The sequence below is a fragment of the Hemitrygon akajei genome, chromosome 6 (genome assembly GCF_048418815.1).
Source record: "Hemitrygon akajei chromosome 6, sHemAka1.3, whole genome shotgun sequence".
Lineage (NCBI taxonomy): Eukaryota > Metazoa > Chordata > Chondrichthyes > Myliobatiformes > Dasyatidae > Hemitrygon > Hemitrygon akajei.
The window spans coordinates 7,100,692-7,122,679 of record NC_133129.1 but is presented as its reverse complement, the minus strand read 5'-3'; the positions used below and the strand labels follow the sequence as shown (position 1 = coordinate 7,122,679).

Here is a 21,988-nt window from a genome sequence, read left to right as displayed (position 1 = left end):
GACGGCATCCCAAGGTGAGTACTCAGAATGTGCATGGCAAAACTGACAGGTGTGTTTACAGACATTTTAAATTTCTTCCTCTCCCAGTGTAGAGTGCCCTTCTGCTTCAAAACATCCACCATTGTTCCTGTAGCTAAAAAGACCACGGTATGCCTGAATGACATGTCTGAACGACAGGCACCCTGTCACACTCACCTCAATAATAAGCAAATGCTTTGAGAGGCTGGTCAAAGCCTACATCTGTAGCATGCTACCACCCACAATGGACCCCCTACAATTTGCCTACCAACACAACCGACAGATGATGTAATAACCACAGCTCTACATACCGTCCTTACACATCTGGAGAAGAGGGATGCTTATGTGAGAATGCTGTTCTTGGACTACAGTTCAACATTCAACACCATAATCAAACACCCCCCACCCCTGGGCTCAGGGACCTCGACCTTGACCCTGCCTTGTGTAGCTAAGTCCCCTCCTTTATTCACTGTATACCCATGACTGTGTTGCCACCCACAGCTCTAATCTGCTAATTTAATTTGCCGACGATACTATATTAATTGGCCTAATGGCAAACAATAATGAGGTGACCTACAGGGAAGAAGTCATCTCTGACACAGTGGTGTCATGAAAACAACCTCTCCCTCAATGTCGCAAAAACCAAGGGCCCCAAGTATCATTGGAGACTCGAGTCACCCCAACCACAAACTGTTCCAGCTGCTACCATCTGGGAAATGCTACCGCAGCCTAAAAGCCAGGACCAACAGACTGCTTAATTCATGCTGACATGACTGTATTACTATATTATACTGACAAATCTGTTGTACATAATATTATAAATTACTATAATTTCATATTGCATATTTAGATGGAGATGTAACGTAAAGATTTTTACTCCTCCATGTACATGAAGGATGTAAATAATAAAGTCAATTCAATTCAATTTACGAGCATTACAGAACCTGTGACAATGAAGCATCCCCACAGGGCTTCATGTTAGGGATGGTGTGTTTCTGATGATGTGTGGTGTTTGGCTTACAACAAACATAATGATTAGTGTAATTGCCAAAAAAGCTCAATTTTGGTTTCATCGCACCACAGAACTTTCTTCCAGCTGACTTGAATCTCCCAAATACCACCTGGCAAACTCTAGCCAAGATTTCACGTGAGTATTTTTCAACAGTGGCTTTCTCTTTGCTACTCTCCCTCCCATAAAGCTGCAACTGGTGAAACACCCAGGCAACAGCTGTATGCACAGTCTCCCATCTCAGCCACTGAAGCTTGTAACTCCTCCAGAGTTGTCATATGTCTCTTGTTGGTCTACTTCACTAGTCCCTTTCTTGCACAATCACTCAGTTTTTGAGGAGGTTTAATAGGCTGATTTACTGCTGTGCCATATTCGTTCCATTTCTTGATGATTGACTTAACTGTACTCTGAGGGATATTCATCAGTGATTTGGAAATTTTCTTGTACCCATCTCCTGACCTGTGCTTTTCAATAACCATTTTGTGGAGTTGCTTGCAGTGTTCTTTTGCCTTCATAATTTTTGCAGTCAGTACTCACCAGCAGTTGGACCTTCCAGATACGGGTGTATTTTTGGCATAAACAATTTATTGTCTGCACGCAGGTCTCAAAAAACAGATCTCCATTTAACTAATTACGTGACTTCTAAAACCTGGCTGCACCAGTGAAGATTTGGTGTGCAAATTTCTGGATTGTTACCTGTGCCACATGCTAGTAAGGATAGAAAAAAGACTGATGTGGCAGATAAATGCGTGGCTAAGCTAGTGCAGGGGACAGGGCTTCAGGTTCTTGGATTATTGGGATCTCTTCTGGGGGAAATATGACCAGCGCAAAAGGGATGGGTTGATAATTTGATAGGGGCAAAGTAAAGTCTGACATAGCAGTATTTCGGTGGAGTAAAGGAAATTACACTGGTATGAGAGAGGAGTTGGTCAAGTAAATTGGAAGGAGTTGCTGGCACGGATGACAGAGAGCAACAATGGTGTGAGCTTCTGGGAAAACTGAGGAACGTGCTAATTTACTTTGGCAAACCTCTCGCTGTAGTCCCATCCAACCTTAGTGAATAAGTCTGCTTGCATTTACACTATCTATACCTCTCATAATTTTGTAAACCTCCATCAAATCTCTCCTCAATCTTCTCTGTTCCAAGGAATAAAGTCTTAACCTATTCAATCTTTCCTTATGACTTCGGTCCTCCAGACCAGGCAATATCTTTGTAAATTTTCTCTGCACTCTTTCAACCTTATTTATATCTTTCTTGTAGGTAGGTGAACAAAACTACACACAATACTCCAAACTAGGCCTCACCAGTATCTACTACAACTTCAACATAACATCACATCTCCTGTACTTAATACTCTGATTTATGAAGGCCAATGTGCCAAAAACTTTCTTTATGACCCTATCTACTTGTGGTGCCACGTTCAACAAATTATGGACATGTATTCCCAGTCCTTTGTTCTACCACACTGCTCAGTGCCCTACCGTTCACTGTGTAAGACCTACAATGGTTGGCTCCAACAAAGTGCAATACCTCGCACTTGACTGCATTAAATTCCATCTGCCATTCTTTAGTCCATTTTTCCAGCTAGTCCAGACCCCGCTACAAGCCATGATAGCTTTTCTCACTGTCACTGTTGCAAATTGTCCTGTGATTAGGCTAGGGTTAAATCAGGGGTTGCTGGGTCCCTATTCAATGCCATATTAAATTTGCTCATGACACCACAGTCATAGGACGAGTCAAAGGTAGTAACAAATCAACGTATACAAGGGAGATTGAAAATCTGACTGAGTGGTGCTGCAATAACAACCTCTTACTCAACGTTAGCAAGACCAAGGAGCTGATTATAGACTTCTGGAGGAGGAGATTAGAGGTCCATGAGCTAGTCCTCATCTGGGTCAGCAACTTTAAATTCCTCAGTGTTATAGAACATAGAATAGTACAGCACATTACAGGCCCTTCGGCCCACAATGTTGTGCCAACCCTCAAACCCTGCCTCCCATATAACCCCCCCCCCCACCTTAAATTCCTCCATATACCTGTCTAGTAGTCCCTTAAATTTCACTAGTGTATCTGCCTCCACCACTGACTCAGGCAGTGCATTCCAAGCACCAACCACTCTCTGAGTGAAAAACCTTCCTCTAATATCCCCCTTGAACTTCCCTCCCCTTACCTCAAAGCCATGTCCTCTTGTACTGAGCAGTGGTGCCCTGGGGAAGAGGCGCTGGCTGTCCACTCTGTCTATTCCTCTTAATATCATGTCTCCTCTCATCCTCCTCCTCGCCAAAGAGTAAAGCCCGAGCTCCCTTAATCTCTGATCATAATCCATACTCTCTAAACCAGGCAGCATCCTGGTAAATCTCCTCTGTACCCTTTCCAATGCTTCCACATCCTTCCTATACTGAGGCGACCAGAACTGGACACAGTACTCCAAGTGTGGCCTAACTAGAGTTTTATAGAGCTGCATCATTACATCGCATCTCTTAAACTCTATCCCTCGACTTATGAAAGCTAACACCCCATAAACTTTCTTAACTACCCTATCTACCTGTGAGGCAACTTTCAGGGATCTGTGGAAATGTACCCCCAGATCCCTTTGCTCCTCTACACTACCAAGTATCCTGCCATTTACTTTGTACTCTGCCTTGGAGTTTGTCCTTCCAAAGTGTACCACCTCACACTTCTCCGGGTTGAACTGCATCTGCCACTTCTCAGCCCACTTCTGCATCCTATCAAAGTCTCTCTGCAATCTTTGACAATCCTCTACACTGTCGACAACACCACCAACCTTTGTGTCGTCTGCAAACTTGCCAACCCACCCTTCTACCCCCACATCCAGGTCGTTAATAAAAATCACAAAAAGTACAGGTCCCAGAACAGATCCTTGTGGGACACCACTAGTCACAACCCTCCAATCTGAATGTACTCCCTCCACTACGACCCTCTGCCTTCTGCAGGCAAGCCAATTCTGAATCCACCTGGCCAAACTTCCCTGGATCCCATGCCTTCTGACTTTCTGAATAAGCCTACCATGTGGAACCTTGTCAAATGCCTTACTAAAATCCATGTAGATCACATCCACTGCACTACCCTCATCTATATGCCTGGTCACCTCCTCAAAGAACTCTATCAGGCTTGTTAGGCACGATCTGCCCTTCACAAAGCCATGCTGACTGTCCCTGATCAGACCATGATTCTCTAAATGCCCAAAGATCCTATCTCTAAGAATCTTTTCCAACAGCTTTCCCACCACAGATGTAAGGCTCACTGGTCTATAATTACCTGGACTATCCCTACTACCTTTTTTGAACAAGGGGACAACATTCGCCTCCCTCCAATCCTCCAGTACCATTCCCGTGGACAACGAGGACATAAAAATCCTAACCAGAGGTTCAGCAATCTCTTCCATTGCCTTGTGGAGCAGCTTGGGGAATATTCCGTCAGGCCCGGGGGACTTATCCGTCCTAATGTATTTTAACAACTCCAACACCTCCTCTCCCTTAATATCAACATGCTCCAGAACATCAACCTCACTCATATTGTCCTCACCGTCATCAAGTTCCCTCTCATTAGTGAATACCGAAGAGAAGCATTCATTGAGGACCTCGCTCACTTCCACAGCCTCCAGGCACATCTTCCCACTTTTACCTCTAATCGGTCCTACCTTCACTCCTGTCATCCTTTTGTTCTTCACATATTCCTTTACCCTACTCGCCAAGGCCTTCTCATGCCCCCTTCTTGCTTTTCTCAGCCCCTTCTTAAGCTCCTTTCTTGCTACCCTATATTCCTCAATAGACCCATCTGAACCTTGCTTCCTAAACCTTATGAATGCTGCCTTCTTCCACCCGACTAGATTTTCCACTTCACTTGTCACCCATGGTTCCTTCACCCTACCATTCTTTATCTTCGTCACAGGGACAAATTTATCCCTAACATCCTGCAAGAGATCCTTAAACATCGACCACATGTCCACAGTACATTTCCCTGAAAAAACATCATCCCGGTTCACACCCGTAAGTTCTAGCCTTATAGCCTCATAATTTGCCCTTCCCCAATTAAAAATTTTCCTGTCCTCTCTGATTCTATCTTTTTTCATGATAATGCTAAAGGTCAGGGAGCGGTGATCACTGTCCCCCAGATGCTCATCCACTGACAGATCTGTGAACTGACCTGGTTTGTTACCTAATACTAGATCTAGTATGGCATTCTCCCTCGTCGGCCTGTCAACATACTGTGACAGGAATCCATCCTGGACACACTTAACAAACTCTGCCCCATCTAAACCCTTGGAACTAATCAAGTGCCAATCAATATTAGGGAAGTTAAAGTCACCCATGATAACAACCCTGTTATTTTTGCACCTTTCCAAAATCTGCCTCCCAATCTGCTCCTCGGTATCTCTGCTGCTACCAGGGGGCCTATAGAATACCCCCAGTAGAGTAACTGCTCCCTTCCTGTTCCTGACTTCCACCCATACTGACTCAAAAGAGGATCCTGCAACATTACCCACACTTTCTGCAGCTGTAATAGTATCCCTGACCAGTAATGCCACCCTTCCTCCCCTTTCCCCCCCTCGCTATCACTTTTAAAGCCCTGAAATCCAGGAATATTGAGAATCCATTCCTGCCCTGGTGCCAGCCAAGTCTCCGTAATGGCCACGACATCATAATTCCATGTATGTATCCAAGCTCTCAGTTCATCACCTTTGTTCCTGATGCTTCTTGCATTGAAGTACACACACTTCAGCCCTTCTACCTTACTACCTTTAATCCCTTTATTCTGCTGCTCTTTCCTCAAAGCCTTTCTATATGTTAGGTCTGGCTTTACTCCATGCACTTCTTTCACTGCTCTATCGCTCCAGGTCCCATCCCCCTTGCAAATTAGTTTAAACCCTCCTGAACCATGCTAGCAAACCTACCAGCAAGGATATTGCTCCCCCTCGAGTTCAGGTGCAACCCATTCAATCTGTCCAGGTCCCACCTTCCCCAGAAGAGATCCCAATGGTCCAAAAATCTAAAACCCTGTCCCCTGCACCAACTCCTCAGCCACGCATTCAAGTGCCATCTCCTCCAATTCTTACCATCACTATCATGTAGTACTGGCAGCAATCCTGAGAACGCCACCCTTGAGGACCTGTTCTTCAGCCTTCTGCCTAGTTCCTGAAACTCACACTTCAGGACCTCATCCTTCTTCCTGCCTATGTCATTGGTCCCAACATGTAGCATGACTTCTGGTTGCTTTCCCTCTCGTACCAGGATGTCGTGCACCCGGTCAGAGACATCCCGGACCCTGGCACCCGGGAGGCAACAAACCATGCGGGTTTCCTTCTCACGTCCACAAAATCTCCTGTCTGCTCCCGACTATAGTCTCCAATGACGACAGCTCTCCTCTTCTCCGTCCCATCCTTCTGCACCACAGGGTCAGACTCAGTGCCAGAGGCCCTGCCACCGTGGCTCACCCCTGGTCGGTCATCCTCACCAACAGCATCCAGGACGGTAAACTTATTATCCAGGGGAATGGCTACAGGGGTACTCTGCACTACCTGTCTACTCTCCTTCGCTTTCCCCCCCTCAGACTGTCACCCAACAACCTTTTTCCGGCAGCCTAGGTGTGACTACCTCCCTGTAGCTCTCATCTATGACTGCCTCATTCTCCCTTATGAGTCAAAGGTCATCCAGCTGCTGCTCCAGATTCCTCACACAGTCTTCCAGATCGCCCAGCAGCAAGCACTTCTGGCAAATGTGACTCTGCAGGAGAGAGGAGTTCCCCCAAGACTGCCACATCTCACAGGAGAGGCACATCACCGTCTCAGCAGGCATTGTAAAGACTAACTGGGAACAAGCTCGTCCTCCGCCTCTTCTCCTCAAAGCCTCTCGAGTCAAAGCCTCAAATCTCCACTCCTTCACTGGCCCACTTACTCACTGGCCGCTTTCCACAGGCTGCTCCGCTTGAGGTAACCCTCTATTTATTTGTTTGGGCTTTTCAAACTGCTTGGTCACCTGACCTTGATTGCCCAATCAGCTGCTTTCTACTGAGTCTGAGCTATTCAAATCTTGATTGTCTAATCAACAGCTTTCTGCTGAGCTATTCAAATCTTGATTGACTTGATTGCACAGTCCAACTGCCAAAACTGCCAGAATCTCTCATTTTCATTTATCATTTTGGAAGACCTGTGCTAGGCCAGCACACAAGGAGAATTACAAATAAAGCATGGTATTAGCTCTATTTCCTTAGCAGTTTACGAAGATTTGTATGACACCAAAAATTTGACAAACTTCTATAGATGTGTGGAGGAGAGTATATTGACTGGCTGCATCACAGCCCGGTATGGAGATACCAACACTCTTGAATGACAAATCCTCCAAAAGTGGATATAGTGGATACGGCCTAGTCCATCATTGGTAAACTCCTCCCCAGCACTGAGCACATCTACATGAAGCGATGTCGCAGGAAAGCACCATACATTATCAGGGACCCCCACCACCCAGTTCATGCTCTCTTTTTGCCGCTGCCATCAAGAAGGTGGTACAGGAACCTCAGGACCCACACCATCAGGTGCAGGAACAGTTATTACCCTTTAACCATCAAGCCCTTCAACCAAAGAGGATAACTTCACTTGCCCCATCATTAAAATTGTCACATAACCTATGAACTCACTTCCAAGGACTCTTTCATATCATGTTGCTTATTTATTTATTATTATTATTTCTCTTTTTCTCTTTTGTATTTGCAATTTGCTGTCTTTTGCACGGTGGTTAAACAACCAAGTTGGTGTGGTCATTAACTGATTATTCAATTATGGATGTATTGAGTATGCCCACAAGAAAAGTGTTGTATATGGTGTCATATATGTACTTTGATAATAGATTTACTTTGAACTTGTTGAGTCCCAGACCTCATATTTAAAAGAAGCCAGACATCACTCGAAGAGTCAACCTACAGGGATGAGAGATGACAGCATGGAAATAAGAGATATTTAAAGAGATTCCCTTTATACCAATAGGGATGCAATAGCCCAAAGCCGCTGAGTGATTAAATACAAACTAGTGTAATAGATGACCACAATTATAGGCTCAGTGGCTAATGTTTAAATGCAGAACCTAGCATTTAATTACAATGCAATATACAAAAACAGCTTACTTGAACAGGATGGACGAGTCCCTGGTTTAGCGTCAAAGCGATGACATTAAGTGCAAAGTGGCGAACTGGAGAGTGTGTGTGGAAAAATGCTTCCAGAACCTGTTTGAGGTAGAGCTGCATGATGGAACTGCTCATTCCTGAGGAAATATCACCCATTTCCTTCAGATCTTCCTGTTTGGCCACTTTCTTCCCTGCAGGAATAAAATACATAACTCAATCTGTGCTGTATTGGTCTATGGCTCTGTAAATCTAAATGCAAAGTCCAGTAGATATCTTACATCAATATTATGTTTCTCCTTTTATTGAGATTTCCGTTAATTGTCCACAGCCTGTCATTGAAACATTGCTGTTAAATTGTTTTCCCACTCAAAGGTCAGCATCACTCACTATTCATAAACAGATCGTGGCTGAATTCCATGCCAGGACTGTAGCACTATGATTACATTATCTCACTACTGACTCAGAGACACCATAATGAATCCCAGTGAAGCAATTTAAAATCAAATAATTAAATAAATATGGAAACTAAATCTCCTATCAGAACTGAAACTACTGAACTTCTAAAACACGTAACTGTTAGAAGAGATGCATAAAATGTAAAAGGAAAAGGTACAGTCCTGATAATAAAAGCAGTAGAGAGAAAGGATCTTGGGTTTGAAAACCATGAAGTAGAATCACTTCAGGTAGAGTTAAGAGCAACAGCAACAGCAGAATCACTAGGGGAATGTCTATTTCTGCTCAAACAGTAATGATCATGTCTTTAGTTGTATTTAAGGGAAAAATTGTAGGTTCTTGATTAGTAAGAGGGTTAAGGTGGAGTAATCAGGATGAGAAAGAAAATTTGTGGTGTCCATGACATTGCATACACCAATTTTGATTGGTGCTATAAACACAATAAACTTGTTACATTTACTGTATTTAAATACGACACCGTCCGCGTTGCAGTCACTGCCTCTCCTCTCAAAGTCATCCCTCTGTTGCCTTAAGCTAGACTCTTTCAAAACTCTGTCCTGTTTTATATTCTGGAGTCTTTAATAACCTCTCCTGTGCTCTCCTCCCCTTCCATGCCATTGAGCCCACCAATATTTAATTTTAAATTATGGTTTTGGCTATTCTTAGGTATACTGCCCTTAGAGGAACATAGAACAGTACAGCACATTACAAGCCCTTCGGCCCACAATGTTGTGCCGACCCTCAAACCCTGCCTCCCATATAACCCCCCACCTTAAATTCCTCCATATACCTGTCTAGTAGTCTCTTAAGCTTCACTAGTGTATCTGCCTCCACCACTGACTCAGGCAGTGCATTCCACGCACCAAACACTCTCTGAGTAAAAAACCTTCCTCTAATATCCCCCTTGAACTTCTCTCCCCTTACCTTAAAGCCATTTCCTCTTGTGCTGAGCAGTGGTGCCCTTGGGAAGATGCGCTGGCTGTCCACTCTGTCTATTCCTCTTAATATCTTGTACACCTCTATCATGTCTCCTCTCATTCTCCTTCTCTCCAAAGAGTAAAGCCCTAGCTCCCTTAATCTCTGATCATAATCCATACTCTCTAAACCAGGCAGCATCCTGGTAAATCTCCTCTGTACCCTTTCCAATGCTTCCACATCCTTCCTATACTGAGGCAACCAGAATTGGACACAGTATTCCAACTGTGGCCTAACTAGAGTTTTATACAGCTGCATCATTACATCGCGACTCTTAAACTCTATCCCTCGACTTATGAAAGCTAACACCCCATAAGCTTTCTTAACTACCCTATCTACCTGTGAGGCAACTTTCAGAGATCTGTGGACATGTACCCCCAGATCCCTCTGCTTCTCCACACTACCAAATATCCTGCCATTTACTTTGTACTCTGCCTTGGAGTTTGTCCTTCCAAAGTGTACCACCTCACACTTCTCCGGGTTGAATTGCATCTGCCACTTCTCAGCCCACTTCTGCATCCTATCAATGTCTCGTCTGCAATCTTTGACAATCCTCTACACTATCTACAACACCACCAAACTTTGTGTCGTCTGCAAACTTGCCAACCCACCCTTCTACCCCCACATCCAGGTCGTTAATAAAAATCACAAAAAGTACAGGTCCCAGAACAGATCCTTGTGGGACACCACTAGTCACAAACCTCCAATCTGAATCCACCTAGCCAAACTTCCCTGGATCCCATGCCTTCTGACTTTCTGAATAAGCCTACCATGTGGAACCTTGTCAAATGCCTTACTAAAATCCATGTAGATCACATCCACTGCACTACCCTCATCTATATGCCTGGTCACCTCCTCAAAGAACTCTATCAGTCTTGTTAGGCACGATCTGCCCTTCACAAAGCCATGCTGACTGTCCCTGATCAGATCATGATTCTCTAAATGCCCATAGATCCTATCACTAAGAATCTTTTCCAACAGCTTTCCCACCACAGACGTGAGGCTCACTGGTCTGTAATTACCCAGACTATACCTACTACCTTTTTTTTGAACAAGGGGACAACATTCGCCTCCCTCCAATCCTCCGGTACGATTCCCGTGGACAACGAGGACATAAAGATCCTAGCCAGAGGTTCAGCAATCTCTTCCCTTGCCTCGTGGAGCAGACTGGGAAATATGCCATCAGGCCCCGGGGACTTATCTGTACTATTGTATTTTAACAACTCCAACACCTCTTCTCCCTTATGAGGTGAATGAGGTGCAGGATAAATGTGTGGCTGAGGGATTGGAGCAGAGGGCAGGGATTCAGATTTCTGGATCATTGGGACCTCTTTTAGGGCGGGTGTGACCTGTACAAAAAGAACGGGTTGCACTTGAATCCCAGGGGGACCAATATCCTCGCGGGGAGGTTTGCCAAGGCTGCAAGGGAGAGTTTAAACTAGAATTGTTGGGGTTGGGAACCAAACTGAAGAGACCGGGGAAGAGGAGGTTGGCTCACAAATAGAGAAAGCTTGTAGACAGTGCGAGAGGGAGGATAGGCAGGTAGAGGGAGATAGAGAAAGGGCACGCTCAGAGCAAAGGTTTGAGATGCATCCATTTTAACGCAAGGAGTATTGTGAACAAAATGGATGAGCTTAGAGTGTGGATCAGTGCTTGCAGCTATGATGTGCTGGCCATTACAGAGACCTGGATGGCTCAGGGACAGGAATGGTTACTTCAAGTGCCGGGTTTTAGATGTTTCAGAAAGGTCAGGGAGGGAGGCAAAAGACGTGGGAGGTGGGGGCATGGCACTGTTGATCAGAGATAGTGTCACAGCTGCAGAAAAGGTGGATGCCAGGGAGGAATTGTCTATGGAGTCTCTGTGGGTGGAGGTTAGGAAGAAGAAGGGGTCAATAACTTTACTGGGTGTTTTTTTACAGGCCACCCAATAGTAGCAGTGATATCGAGGAGCAGAAAGGGAAACAGATCCTGCAAAAGTGTAATAATAAGAGTTGTCATGATGGGAGATTTTAATTTCCCAAATATTGATTGGCATCTCCCTAGAGCAAGGGGTTTAGATGGGGTGGAGTTTCTTAGGTGTGCTCAGGAACGTTTCTACACACAATACGTAGATAAGCCTAAAAGAGGAGAGGATGTACCTGATTTGGTATTGGGAAATGAACCTGATCAGGTGTCATTTAGTGATCATAATTCTATCTCCTTTACAATAGCATTGGAGAGAGATAGGAACAGACAAGTTAGAAACACGTTTAATTGAAGTAAGGGGAATTATGAGGCTATCAGGCAGGAAATTGGAAGCTTAAATTGGAAACAGATGTTCTCAGGGAAAAGTATGGAAGAAATGTGGCAAATGTTCAGGGGATATTTGTGTGGAGTTCTGCATAGGTACGTTCCAATGAGACAGGGAAGTTATGGTAGGGTGCAGGAACCGTGGTGTACAAAGGCTGTAATAAGCTAGTCAAGAAGAAAAGAAAAGCTTAAGAAGGAAATTAGGAGAGCCAGAAGGGGCCATGAGAAGGCCTTGGCAGGCAGGATTAAGGAAAACCCCAAGGTATTCTACTAGTATGTGAAGAGCAAGAGGATAAGACGTGAAAGAATAGGACCTATATCAAGTGTGAAGGTGAGAAAGTTTGTATGGAACTGGAGGAAATAGTAGAGGTACTTAGGAGCCTGATTGAATTTTTTGAGGATGTGACTATAAACATTGATGAAGGTAGAGCAGTAGATGTAGGGTATATGGATTTCAGCAAGGCATTTGATAAGGTACCCCATGCAAAGCCTATTGAGAAAGTAAAGAGGCATGGGATCCAAGGGGACTTTGCTTAGTGGATCCACTATTGGCTTGCCTACAGAAGGTAAAGAGTGGTTGTAAACGGGTCATATTCTGCATGGAGGTTGGTGACCAGTGGTGTACCTCAGAGATCTAGCAACATAGAAAACCTACAGTACAATACAGAACTTTCGGCCCAAAAAGCTGTGCCGAACCCATCCTTACCTTAGAACTAGCTAGGCTTACCATAGCCCTCTATTTTCCTAAGCTCCATGTACGCATCCAGGAGACCTTTTCCGCCTCCACCGCCAGCATCCCATTCTGTAAACTCACCACTCTGCGTAAAAACAAACTTACCCCTGACATCTCCTCTGTACCTGCTTCCAAGCACCTTACAACTATGCCCTCTTGTGCTAGCCACTTCAGCCTTGGGAAAAAGCCTCTATCCACATGATCAATGCCTCTCATTATCTTGTACATCTCTATCAGGTCACCTCTCATCCTCCGTTGCTCCAAGGAGAAAAGGCCAAGTTCACTCAACCTATTCTCATAAGGCATGCTCCCCAATCCAGGCAACATCCTCGTAAATCTCCTCTGTACCATTTATATCGTTTCCACATCTTTCCTATAATGAGGTGACCAGAATTGAGAGTACTCCAAGTGGGGTCTGACCAAGGTCCTATATAGCTGCAACATTACCTCTTGGCTCTTAAAGTCAATTCCACAATTGATGAAGGCCAGTGCACCGTATGCCTTCTTAACCAGAGTCAACCTGCGTAGCAGCTTTGAGTGTCCTATGGACTCGGATCTCAAGATCCCTCTGATCCTCCATACTGCCAAGAGTCTTACCATATTCTGCCATCATATTTGACCTACCAAAATGAACCACCTCACACTTTTCTGGGTTGAACTGCATCAGCCACTTCTCAGCTCAGTTTGCATCCTATCAATGACCCGCTGTAACCTCTGACAGCCCTCCACACTATCCATAACACCTCCAACCTTTGTGTCATCAGAAAATTTACTAACCCATACCTCCACTTCCTCATCCAGGTCATTTATAAAAATCACAAACAATGTTCTGGGACCCCTTCTCTTCGTGATTTTTATAAATGATCTGGATGAGGAAGTGGAGGGATGGGTTAGTAAACTTGCTGATGACACAAAGGTTGGGGACGTTGTGAATAGTGTGGAGGTACAACAGGACATCAACAGGATGCAGAACTGGCTTGAGAAGTGGCAGATGGAGTTCAACCCAGATGAGTGTGAGGTGGTTCATGTTGGTAGGTCAAATATGATGGCAGAATCTAGTATTAATGGTAAGACTCTTGGCAGTATGGAGGATCAGAGGGATCTTGGGGTTCAAGTCCATCTGACACTCAAAGCTGCTGTGCAGATTGACTGTGGTTAAGAAGGCATACATCAGCAAGTGCACTGATGATGTTACTCTGTCCAAGACCATCACTATACATGCCAAACAGAAGCCATAGATGACCGCAGAGGTGCGTGCGCTGCTGAGGTCCCGCGACTCCGCCTTCAGAGCAGACGACAAGGCAGCTTTAACAACCGCGAGGGCCAAACTGTCTCGAGCCATCAGAGGGGCAAAGCGTGCACATGCCCAGCTAATCCACAGTTACTTCCAGGACAGCGGTGACACGTGGCGCATGTGGAAGGGCATCCAGGACATCACCAATTACAAGACATCACCTGACTGTGCAGGTGATGCCTCCCTCCCAAATGCGCTGAATAACTTCTATGCCCAGTTTGAGGCGGAGAATGACGTGCTGGCGAGGAAGTCCACCCCTCCTGCGAATGACCAGGTACTGTGTCTCTCCGTGGCCGACATGTGAAGAACCATGTGCAGGGTCAACCCACGGAAGGCTGCTGGCCCAGACAACATCCCTGGTAGAGTGCTCAGAGGATGTGCAGACCAGCTAGCAGATGTTCTCACTGACATCTTCAACATCTCCCTGAGCAGCGCCACCATTCCAATGTGCTTCAAGGCCGCCACCATCATCCCCGTGCCGAAGAAGTCTTCAGTGTCCTGCTTAAATGACTACCGTCCCGTTGCACTTACATCCATCATCATGAAGTGTTTCGAGAGGCTCATCATGAGGCATATCAAGACCCTGCTGCCCCCCTCACTGGACCCCCTGCAGTTTGCGTACCGTCCCAACCGCTCAACAGATGACGCCATTACCATCACCCTCCACCTGGCCCTAACCCACCTGGACAAAAAAGACACGTACGTTCGGATGCTGTTTATAGACTTCAGTTCAGTATTCAACACAATCATCCCTCAGAAACTGATTGGAAAGCTGAGCCTACTGGGCCTGAACATCTCCCTCTGCAACTGGATCCTAGACTTCCTGACTGGGAGACCTCAGTCAGTCCGGATTGGGAGCAGCATCTCCAACACCATCACACTGAGCATGGGGGCTCCCCAGGGCTGCGTACTCAGTCCACTGCTGTTCACTCTGCTGACCCACGACTGTGCTGCAACACACAGCTCAAACAATATCGTCAAGTTCGCCAATGACACGACCGTGGTGGGTCTCATCAGCAAGAATGATGAGTCAGCTTACAGAGAGGAGGTGCAGCGGCTAACAGACTGGTGCAGAGCCAACAACCTGTCTCTGAATGTGAACAAACCAAAAGAGATGGTTGTTGACTTCAGGAGGGCTCGGAGAGACCACTCCCCGCTGAACATCGACGGCTCCTCAGTAGAGATCGTAAAGAGCACCAAATTTCTTGGTGTTCACCTGACGGAGAATCTCACCTGTTTCCTCAACACCAGCTCCATAGCAAAGAAAGCCCAGCAGCGTCTCTACTTTCTGCAAAGGCTGAGGAAATTCCATCTCCCACCCCCCCATCCTCATCACATTCTACCGGGGTTGTATTGAGAGCGTCCTGAGCAATTGCATCACTGCCTGGTTCGGAAATTGCACCAACTCGGAACGCAAGACCCTGCAGTGGATAGTGAGGTCAGCTGAGAAGATCATCGGGGTCTCTCTTCCTGCCATCACGGACATTTATACTACACGCTGCATCCGCAAAGGAAACAGCATTATGAAGGACCCCATGCACCCCTCACACAGTCTCTTCTCCCTCCTGCCGTCTGGGAAAAGGCTCCGAAGCATTCGGGCTCTTACGACCAGACTATGTAACAGTTTCTTCCCCCAAGCTATCAGACTTCTCAATACCCGAAGCCTGGACTGACACCTTGCCCTACTGTCCTGTTTATTATTTACTGTAATGTCTGCACTGTTTTTGTGCACTTTATGCAGTCCAGTGTAGGTCTGTAGTATAGCTTTCTCTGTGTTTTTTTTCTATTATGTAGTTCAGTCTAGTTTTTTGTACTGTGTCATGTAAACCATGGTCCTGAAAAACGTTGTCTCATTTTTACTATGCACTGTACCAGCAGTTATGGTCGAAATGACAATAAAAGTTGACTTGACTTGATACGGTGCATTGGCCTTCATCAACCGTGAAATTGAGTTTAAGAGCTGAGAGGTAATGTTACAGCTATATAGGATCCTAGTCAGACCCCACTTGGGAGTACTGGGCTCAGCTCTGGGCATTTCACTACAGGAAGGATATATAAACTATAGAAAGAGTGCAGAGGAGATTTACAAGGATGTTGCCTAGACTGGGGAGCATGCTTATGGGAATAGGTTAAGTGAACTCGGCCTTTTCTCCTCGGAGGGGTGAAGGATGAGAGGTATAGAAACACAGAAAACCTACAGCACAATACAGGCCCTTTGGCCCACAAAGTTGTGCCAAACATGTCCCTACCTTAGAAATGACTAGGCTTACCTATAGCCCTCTAATTTACTAAGCGCCACGTACCTATCTAAAAGTCTCTTAGAAGACCCTATCGTATCTGCCTCCACCACCGTTGCAGGCAGCCCATTCCACGCACTCACCACTCTCTGAGTAAAAAACGTACCCTTGACACCTCCTCTGTACCTGTTCCCCAGCACCTTAAACCTGTGTCCTCTTGTGGCAACCATTTCAGCCCTGTGAAAAAGCCTCTGACTATCCACACGATCAATGCCTCTCATCATCTTATACACCTCTATCAGGTCACCTCTTATCCTCCGTCACTCCAAGGAGAAAAGGCCGAGTTCACTCAACCTATTCTCATAAGGCATGCTTCCCAATCCAGGCAACATCCTTGTAAATCTCTTCTGTGCCCTTTCTATGGCTTCCACGTCCTGTAGTGAGGCCATCAGAACTGAGCACAGTACTCCAAGTGAGGTCTGACCAGTGTCCTATATAGCTGCAACATTACCTCTCAGCTCCTAAATTCAATTCCACGATTGATGAAGGCCAATACACAGTACGCCTTCTTAACCACAGAGTCAACCTGCACAGCAGCTTTGAGTGTCAGATGGACTTGAACCCCAAGATCCCTCTGATCCTCCACACTGCCAAGAGTCTTACCATTAATACTAGATTCTGCCATCATATTTGACCTACCAAAATGAACCACTTCACACTTACCTGGGTTGAACTCATATATAAGATGATGAGAGGCATTGATCATATGGATAGCCAGAGGCTCTTTCACAGGGCTGAAATGGCTAACACGAGAGGGCTCAGTTTTATGGTGCTTGGAAGAAGGTACAGAGGAGATGCCAGAGGTAAGTTTTTAAAGCCAGAGAGTGGTGTGTGCATGGAATGGGCTGCTAGCGACGGTGGTGGAGGCGGATAGGATAGGGTCTTTTAAGAGACTCCTGGATAGGAATATGGAGCTTAGAAAAATAGAGGGCTATGGGTAACCCTAGGTAATTTCTAAAGTAAGTACATGTTCGGCACAGCATTGTGAGCCAAAGAGCCTGTATTGTGCTTCAGATTTTCTATGTTCTATGCTTCTATTTCTATTTAATGCTCAGTTAGAACAGTAGAGATACCAGACAGGGTAGTGGAATGCTAATATGGCTATATTACAGACCATCCAACAGTCTGAGACATTTAGAGGAACACATTTGCAGAGAGATCGCAGGCTGTTGCAAGTAACATAAGATTGTTATAGTAGGTGATTTTAATTTTCCACATATTGACCGGGACACCCATACTGTAAAAGGACTAGATGAGATAAGAGTTTGTCAAATGTATTCAGGGAAGTTTCTTTAATAAGTCCCAATGAGAGAGTGTGCAATACTTCATCTGCTATTAAGGAATGAGACAGGGCAGGTGACTCAAGGATGTCTAGGAGAACGCTTCGCATCTAGTGATCACAATGCCATTAGTTTCAAAGTAAATATGCAAAAAGATAGGACTGGTCCGCAGGTTGCGATTCTAAATTGGAGAAAGGCCAACTTTGATGGTACAGTCGGCCCTCCTTATCCGCGAATTCCACACGCGCGGATCCAACCAACCGCGGATCGGGAAAACCCGGAAGTTCTCTCTCCAGCACTTGTTGTTTGAGCATGTACAGACTAGTTTTTCTTGTAATTATTCCCTAAACAATACAGTATAACAACTATTTACATTGTATTAGGTATTATAAGTAATCTAGAAATGACTTAAAAGTACAGGCAGTCCCCGGGTTATGAATGAGTTCCATTCCTGAGTCCGTCTTTAAGTCGGATTTTAAGTTGGAAAAGGTATATATGGTATTATTTAGCGTCAGTTAGTCAAACGTTTTTCTTAGTATATAGTACGTATTTTATCTTTCTATGCATATAAAACACTTCAGAAACACACGTATTTCAATAATTAAACCACTGAGTTGCTTAGTAATAATTGTAGCTTTCAACGGGGCAGGGCCTTTCTCATGCTCGATTAAAATTGTTCCAATCGTTGACTGACTGTAGCCTAACGCTTTTCCAATGGTCATTTCCAATGACCGATGGCATTTCACCTCTTTCTGATCGCTTTCTAACTTCCACCTTATTTTCAATCGTGATTGTGATTATTTTCGTGAACGGAAACACCGCGGATTCAGAGCTGCACCGCCAGGTCCACTGAGCACATTAAATAAAGTCTGGGGTTCTGTTGGGTCCTAAAGACCACCACACTGAGCCAGGTTAAATAAGGGACTTGAGCATCCGCATTTTTTGGTATCTGCGGGGGGTCTCGGAACCAATCCCCTGTGGATAAGGAGGGCCGACTGTACTAGAAATGATCTGTGAAGTGTCAACTGGGACAGGTTGTTTTCTGGCAAAGGTGTACTTGGTGAGGGCGAGGCCTTCCAAAGTTTGAGAGTACAAAGTTTGTATGTGCCTGTCAGAATAAAAGGTAAAATAACAAATGTAGGGAACCTTGGTTTTCAAGTGATATTGAGGCCTTGGTAAGAGAAAAAAGGTCATTATCGGTAAAGGCAGGTAGGAACAAATGAGGTGCTTATAGAGTATAAAAAATGCCAGAGAATACTTAAGAGAGAAATCAGGACAGCCAAAAAAAGGCAATAGGTTGCCTTAGCAGTGAAGGAGAATCCCAAGGGATTACAAGCAAAAGGATTGCAAAAGAGAAAACTGGACCTCTGGAAGGTCAGAATGGTAATCCATGTGTGCCACCAAAAGAGATGGGGGAGATCGTAAATAAATTTTTGCATCTCTATTTACTCAGGAGATGGATACACAGTCTATAGAAATGAAGCGAGGCGGCATCAAATTCATGGACTCTTGACAGATTATAGAGGAGGTGTTTGCTGTCCTGAGGCAAATCAGGGTAGATAAATCCTCAGGGCCTGACAAGGTGCTCATTAGACCATGCAGCAGGCAATTGCAGAAATTGCCAGGGCTCTGGCAGAGATGTTTAAATCATCCTTAGTGACAGGAGAGGTACCAGAAGATTGGAGGGTAGCCAATGTTGTTACATGGTTTAAGAAAGGTTCTAAACAAAAACAAGGAAAACATAGGCTGGGTGAGTCTGACATCAATTGTGGAAAAGTTATTGCTGGTATTCTAAGGGACTGGATATATCAGTATTTGGTTAGAGACAGACTGATTAGGGATAGTCAGCATGGCTTTGTCTAAACAATCTTAAAGAGTTTTTCAAAGAAGTTACATGGAAATTGGATGAAGGCAAGGAGTGGATATTGTTTACATGGACTTTAGTAAAGTATTTGACACAGACCTGCAAGGGAGGTTGGTCAAGAAAGTTCAAGAAGGGTAGGGAACTGAACAGGATGGCAGCAGTATAGGGGACTCCATAGACGGGGACAGATAGGTAATTCTGAGGATGCGAAAAGGAAACACGGGTGGCAGTTTACCCTTCTGAGCTACAGGGCCAGACTCAATGCCAGAGGCATGGTCGTTATTGCTTCCCCCAGGTAGGTCGTCCTCCTCACCCCATAATATCCTGAAAAGGAAGGGTGAGCTGCCAGAAGTCAAGGCACATATTGGTCCAACGATGTAAGTAGAAAAAGGGAGAAGGTCCTGAAAAAAGAATACAGGGAGTTAGGAAGGACAGGACCTCAAGGGTTGTAACCTCGGGATTGCTGCCTGTGCCATGCGACAGTGAGGAAAGGAATAGAATGGGATGGTAGATAAATGTGTGGCTGAAGAAATGGAGCGAGGGCAGGGATTCAGATTTCTGGATAATTGGGAAAACTTCTGGTGCAGGTGGGACCTGTACAAAAAGGACAGGTTGCACTTGAATCCGAGAGGGACCAATATTCTTGTAGCAAGTTTACTGGAGCCGTTGGAAGTGGCTTAAACTAATATGACAGGGGGATGGGAACCAGGATGATAAAGCTGAGGATGAATTAGCAGGTTTACAAGCAAATGACAGGTGTAAGATGAATGTAAGGAAGGACAAGCCAATGATGGCGTACAAATGCAGACAAGGCAAAGAGTTAAGATTGTACCACAGAGACAAAATTCAACAGGGCGAAGAATGTAGGACTGAATGCACTGTATTTAAATGGACATAGCATTTGAAATAAGGTGACAAACTTGGGGCATAATTGGTATGACGCCGTGGGTATCACTGAGTCGTGACTGAAAGGCGGCTGTAGTTGGGAGCCTAACATCAAAGGATATACTTTGTATCTAAAAGAAAGACAGGAAGGCATAGGTGATGGAACTACATCTTTAGAAAGAGATGACGTATAGTCAGAGAATGTTGAATTTCTGTGGGTGGAGTTAAGAAACTGCAAGGCTAAAATTTTTTTTTATCAGAATCACATTTAGGTCTCCAAATAGCTAAGATGTAGAATTGAGATTGCATTGGGAGTTGGAAAAGGCATGTAATAAGGGCAATTACAAAATTGCAACAGGGGACTTCAATATGCAAGGGGATAGGGAAAATCAGGTTGGCGTCGGATTGCAAGAGACTGAATTTATTGAATGCATATGAGATGCTTTTTAGAGCAGCTTGTGCTTGGGTCTACATTATACTTGACCTACCAAAATGAACAACCTGGCACTTATCTGGGTTGAACTCCATCTGCCACTTCTCAACCCAGTTTTGCATCCTATCCGCTATTCCGATGTAACCTCTGACAGCCTCCACACTATCCACAACACTCCCAACCTTTGTGTCATCAGCAAACTTACTAACCCATCCCTCCACTTCCTCATCCACGTCATTTATAAAAATCACGAAGAGTCCCAGAACAGATCCCTGAGGCACACCACTGGTCACCAACCTCCATGCAGAATATGACTCGTATCATTGATTGCATTGATTCCATCACCTCCGGTTACAAAATAAACTCATCAGGATCAGGTTTAATACCACCAGCATTTGTCATGAAATTTGTTAACTTTACAGCAGCAATATAATGCAATGCATGATAAATATAGAGACAAAACTGGATTACATAGATTTTATATATGTATATTGAATAGTTCTGTTAAAATAAGTAGTTCAAAAACAGAAATAATTTTTTAAAAAGTAGTGAGGTAGTGTTTGTGGATCCAGTGTCCATTTCGAAATTGGAAGGCATGGGGTAACCTGTTCCTGAATTGCTGAGCGTGAGCGCTCAGGCTTTTATACCTCCTTTCTGACGATAAAAATGAGACGAGGGCATGTTCTGGGTTGTGGGGGCCTTTAATGATGGATGCCACTTTCCCTAGGCACTGCTGCTTGAAGATGTCTTGGATACTATGTAGGCTAGTACTCATTATGGCTGGTCAGTTTGTAAACTTTGGGACAAGTGCGTAAGGTTTTCTTTATAAAAAGTTAAATCTAGATTTTCCGTGAAGTCTATTTTGGTAGAGATATTCTTATTAACAAAAATAGAAAACACTCTAGGAAGAAACACAATACTTACAATCTTTATCTGCTTGTTGCATGCGGCAATCTTCCTCCTGCAAGTATGTCTGAAGATTCTTCAGGATTTGGATTTTCAGGCCAATTGAGGCTTCTTTGTCTCGAAGAATATTGTTATACAAGTTCTTCACTTCTTGCTCAAACATGAGATCCGGATGTTGAATAAAAACAAAACCTGTAAAATGAAAAGTTGCACAAAATTCAATCACAGGCTTTTCCAGTCATGGGATTTGGTATTGGATTCTTTTTGCCTTTACAATGTGAACTGGAGATGGTGAAATATTGAATAAAACTGGCATGCAACTTCACTAAATTCAAAGTATCATGAAGCTACAAATGGAGTGCAATATCATCTCCTCTTGCACAGAACAATCCACAGTATTTTAAAAGAGTCAGA

The 21,988-nt window shown here is 44.6% G+C and overlaps 1 protein-coding gene across 7 annotated transcripts in view; it reads right to left on the bottom strand.

Moving 5' to 3' along the window:
• LOC140728834 (nipped-B-like protein) overlaps positions 1-21,988 on the bottom strand; it is a 499,555-nt gene that overhangs the window by 51,600 nt on the left and 425,967 nt on the right. For all 7 annotated transcript variants that reach the window (XM_073047823.1, XM_073047821.1, XM_073047826.1 and 4 more), the window contains 2 exons: positions 21,593-21,766; positions 8,166-8,356 (listed from right to left, as the gene is read on the bottom strand). In XM_073047823.1, the coding sequence (XP_072903924.1) occupies positions 8,166-8,356; positions 21,593-21,766 (365 nt within the window). The remainder of the gene's footprint in view (positions 1-8,165; positions 8,357-21,592; positions 21,767-21,988) is intronic.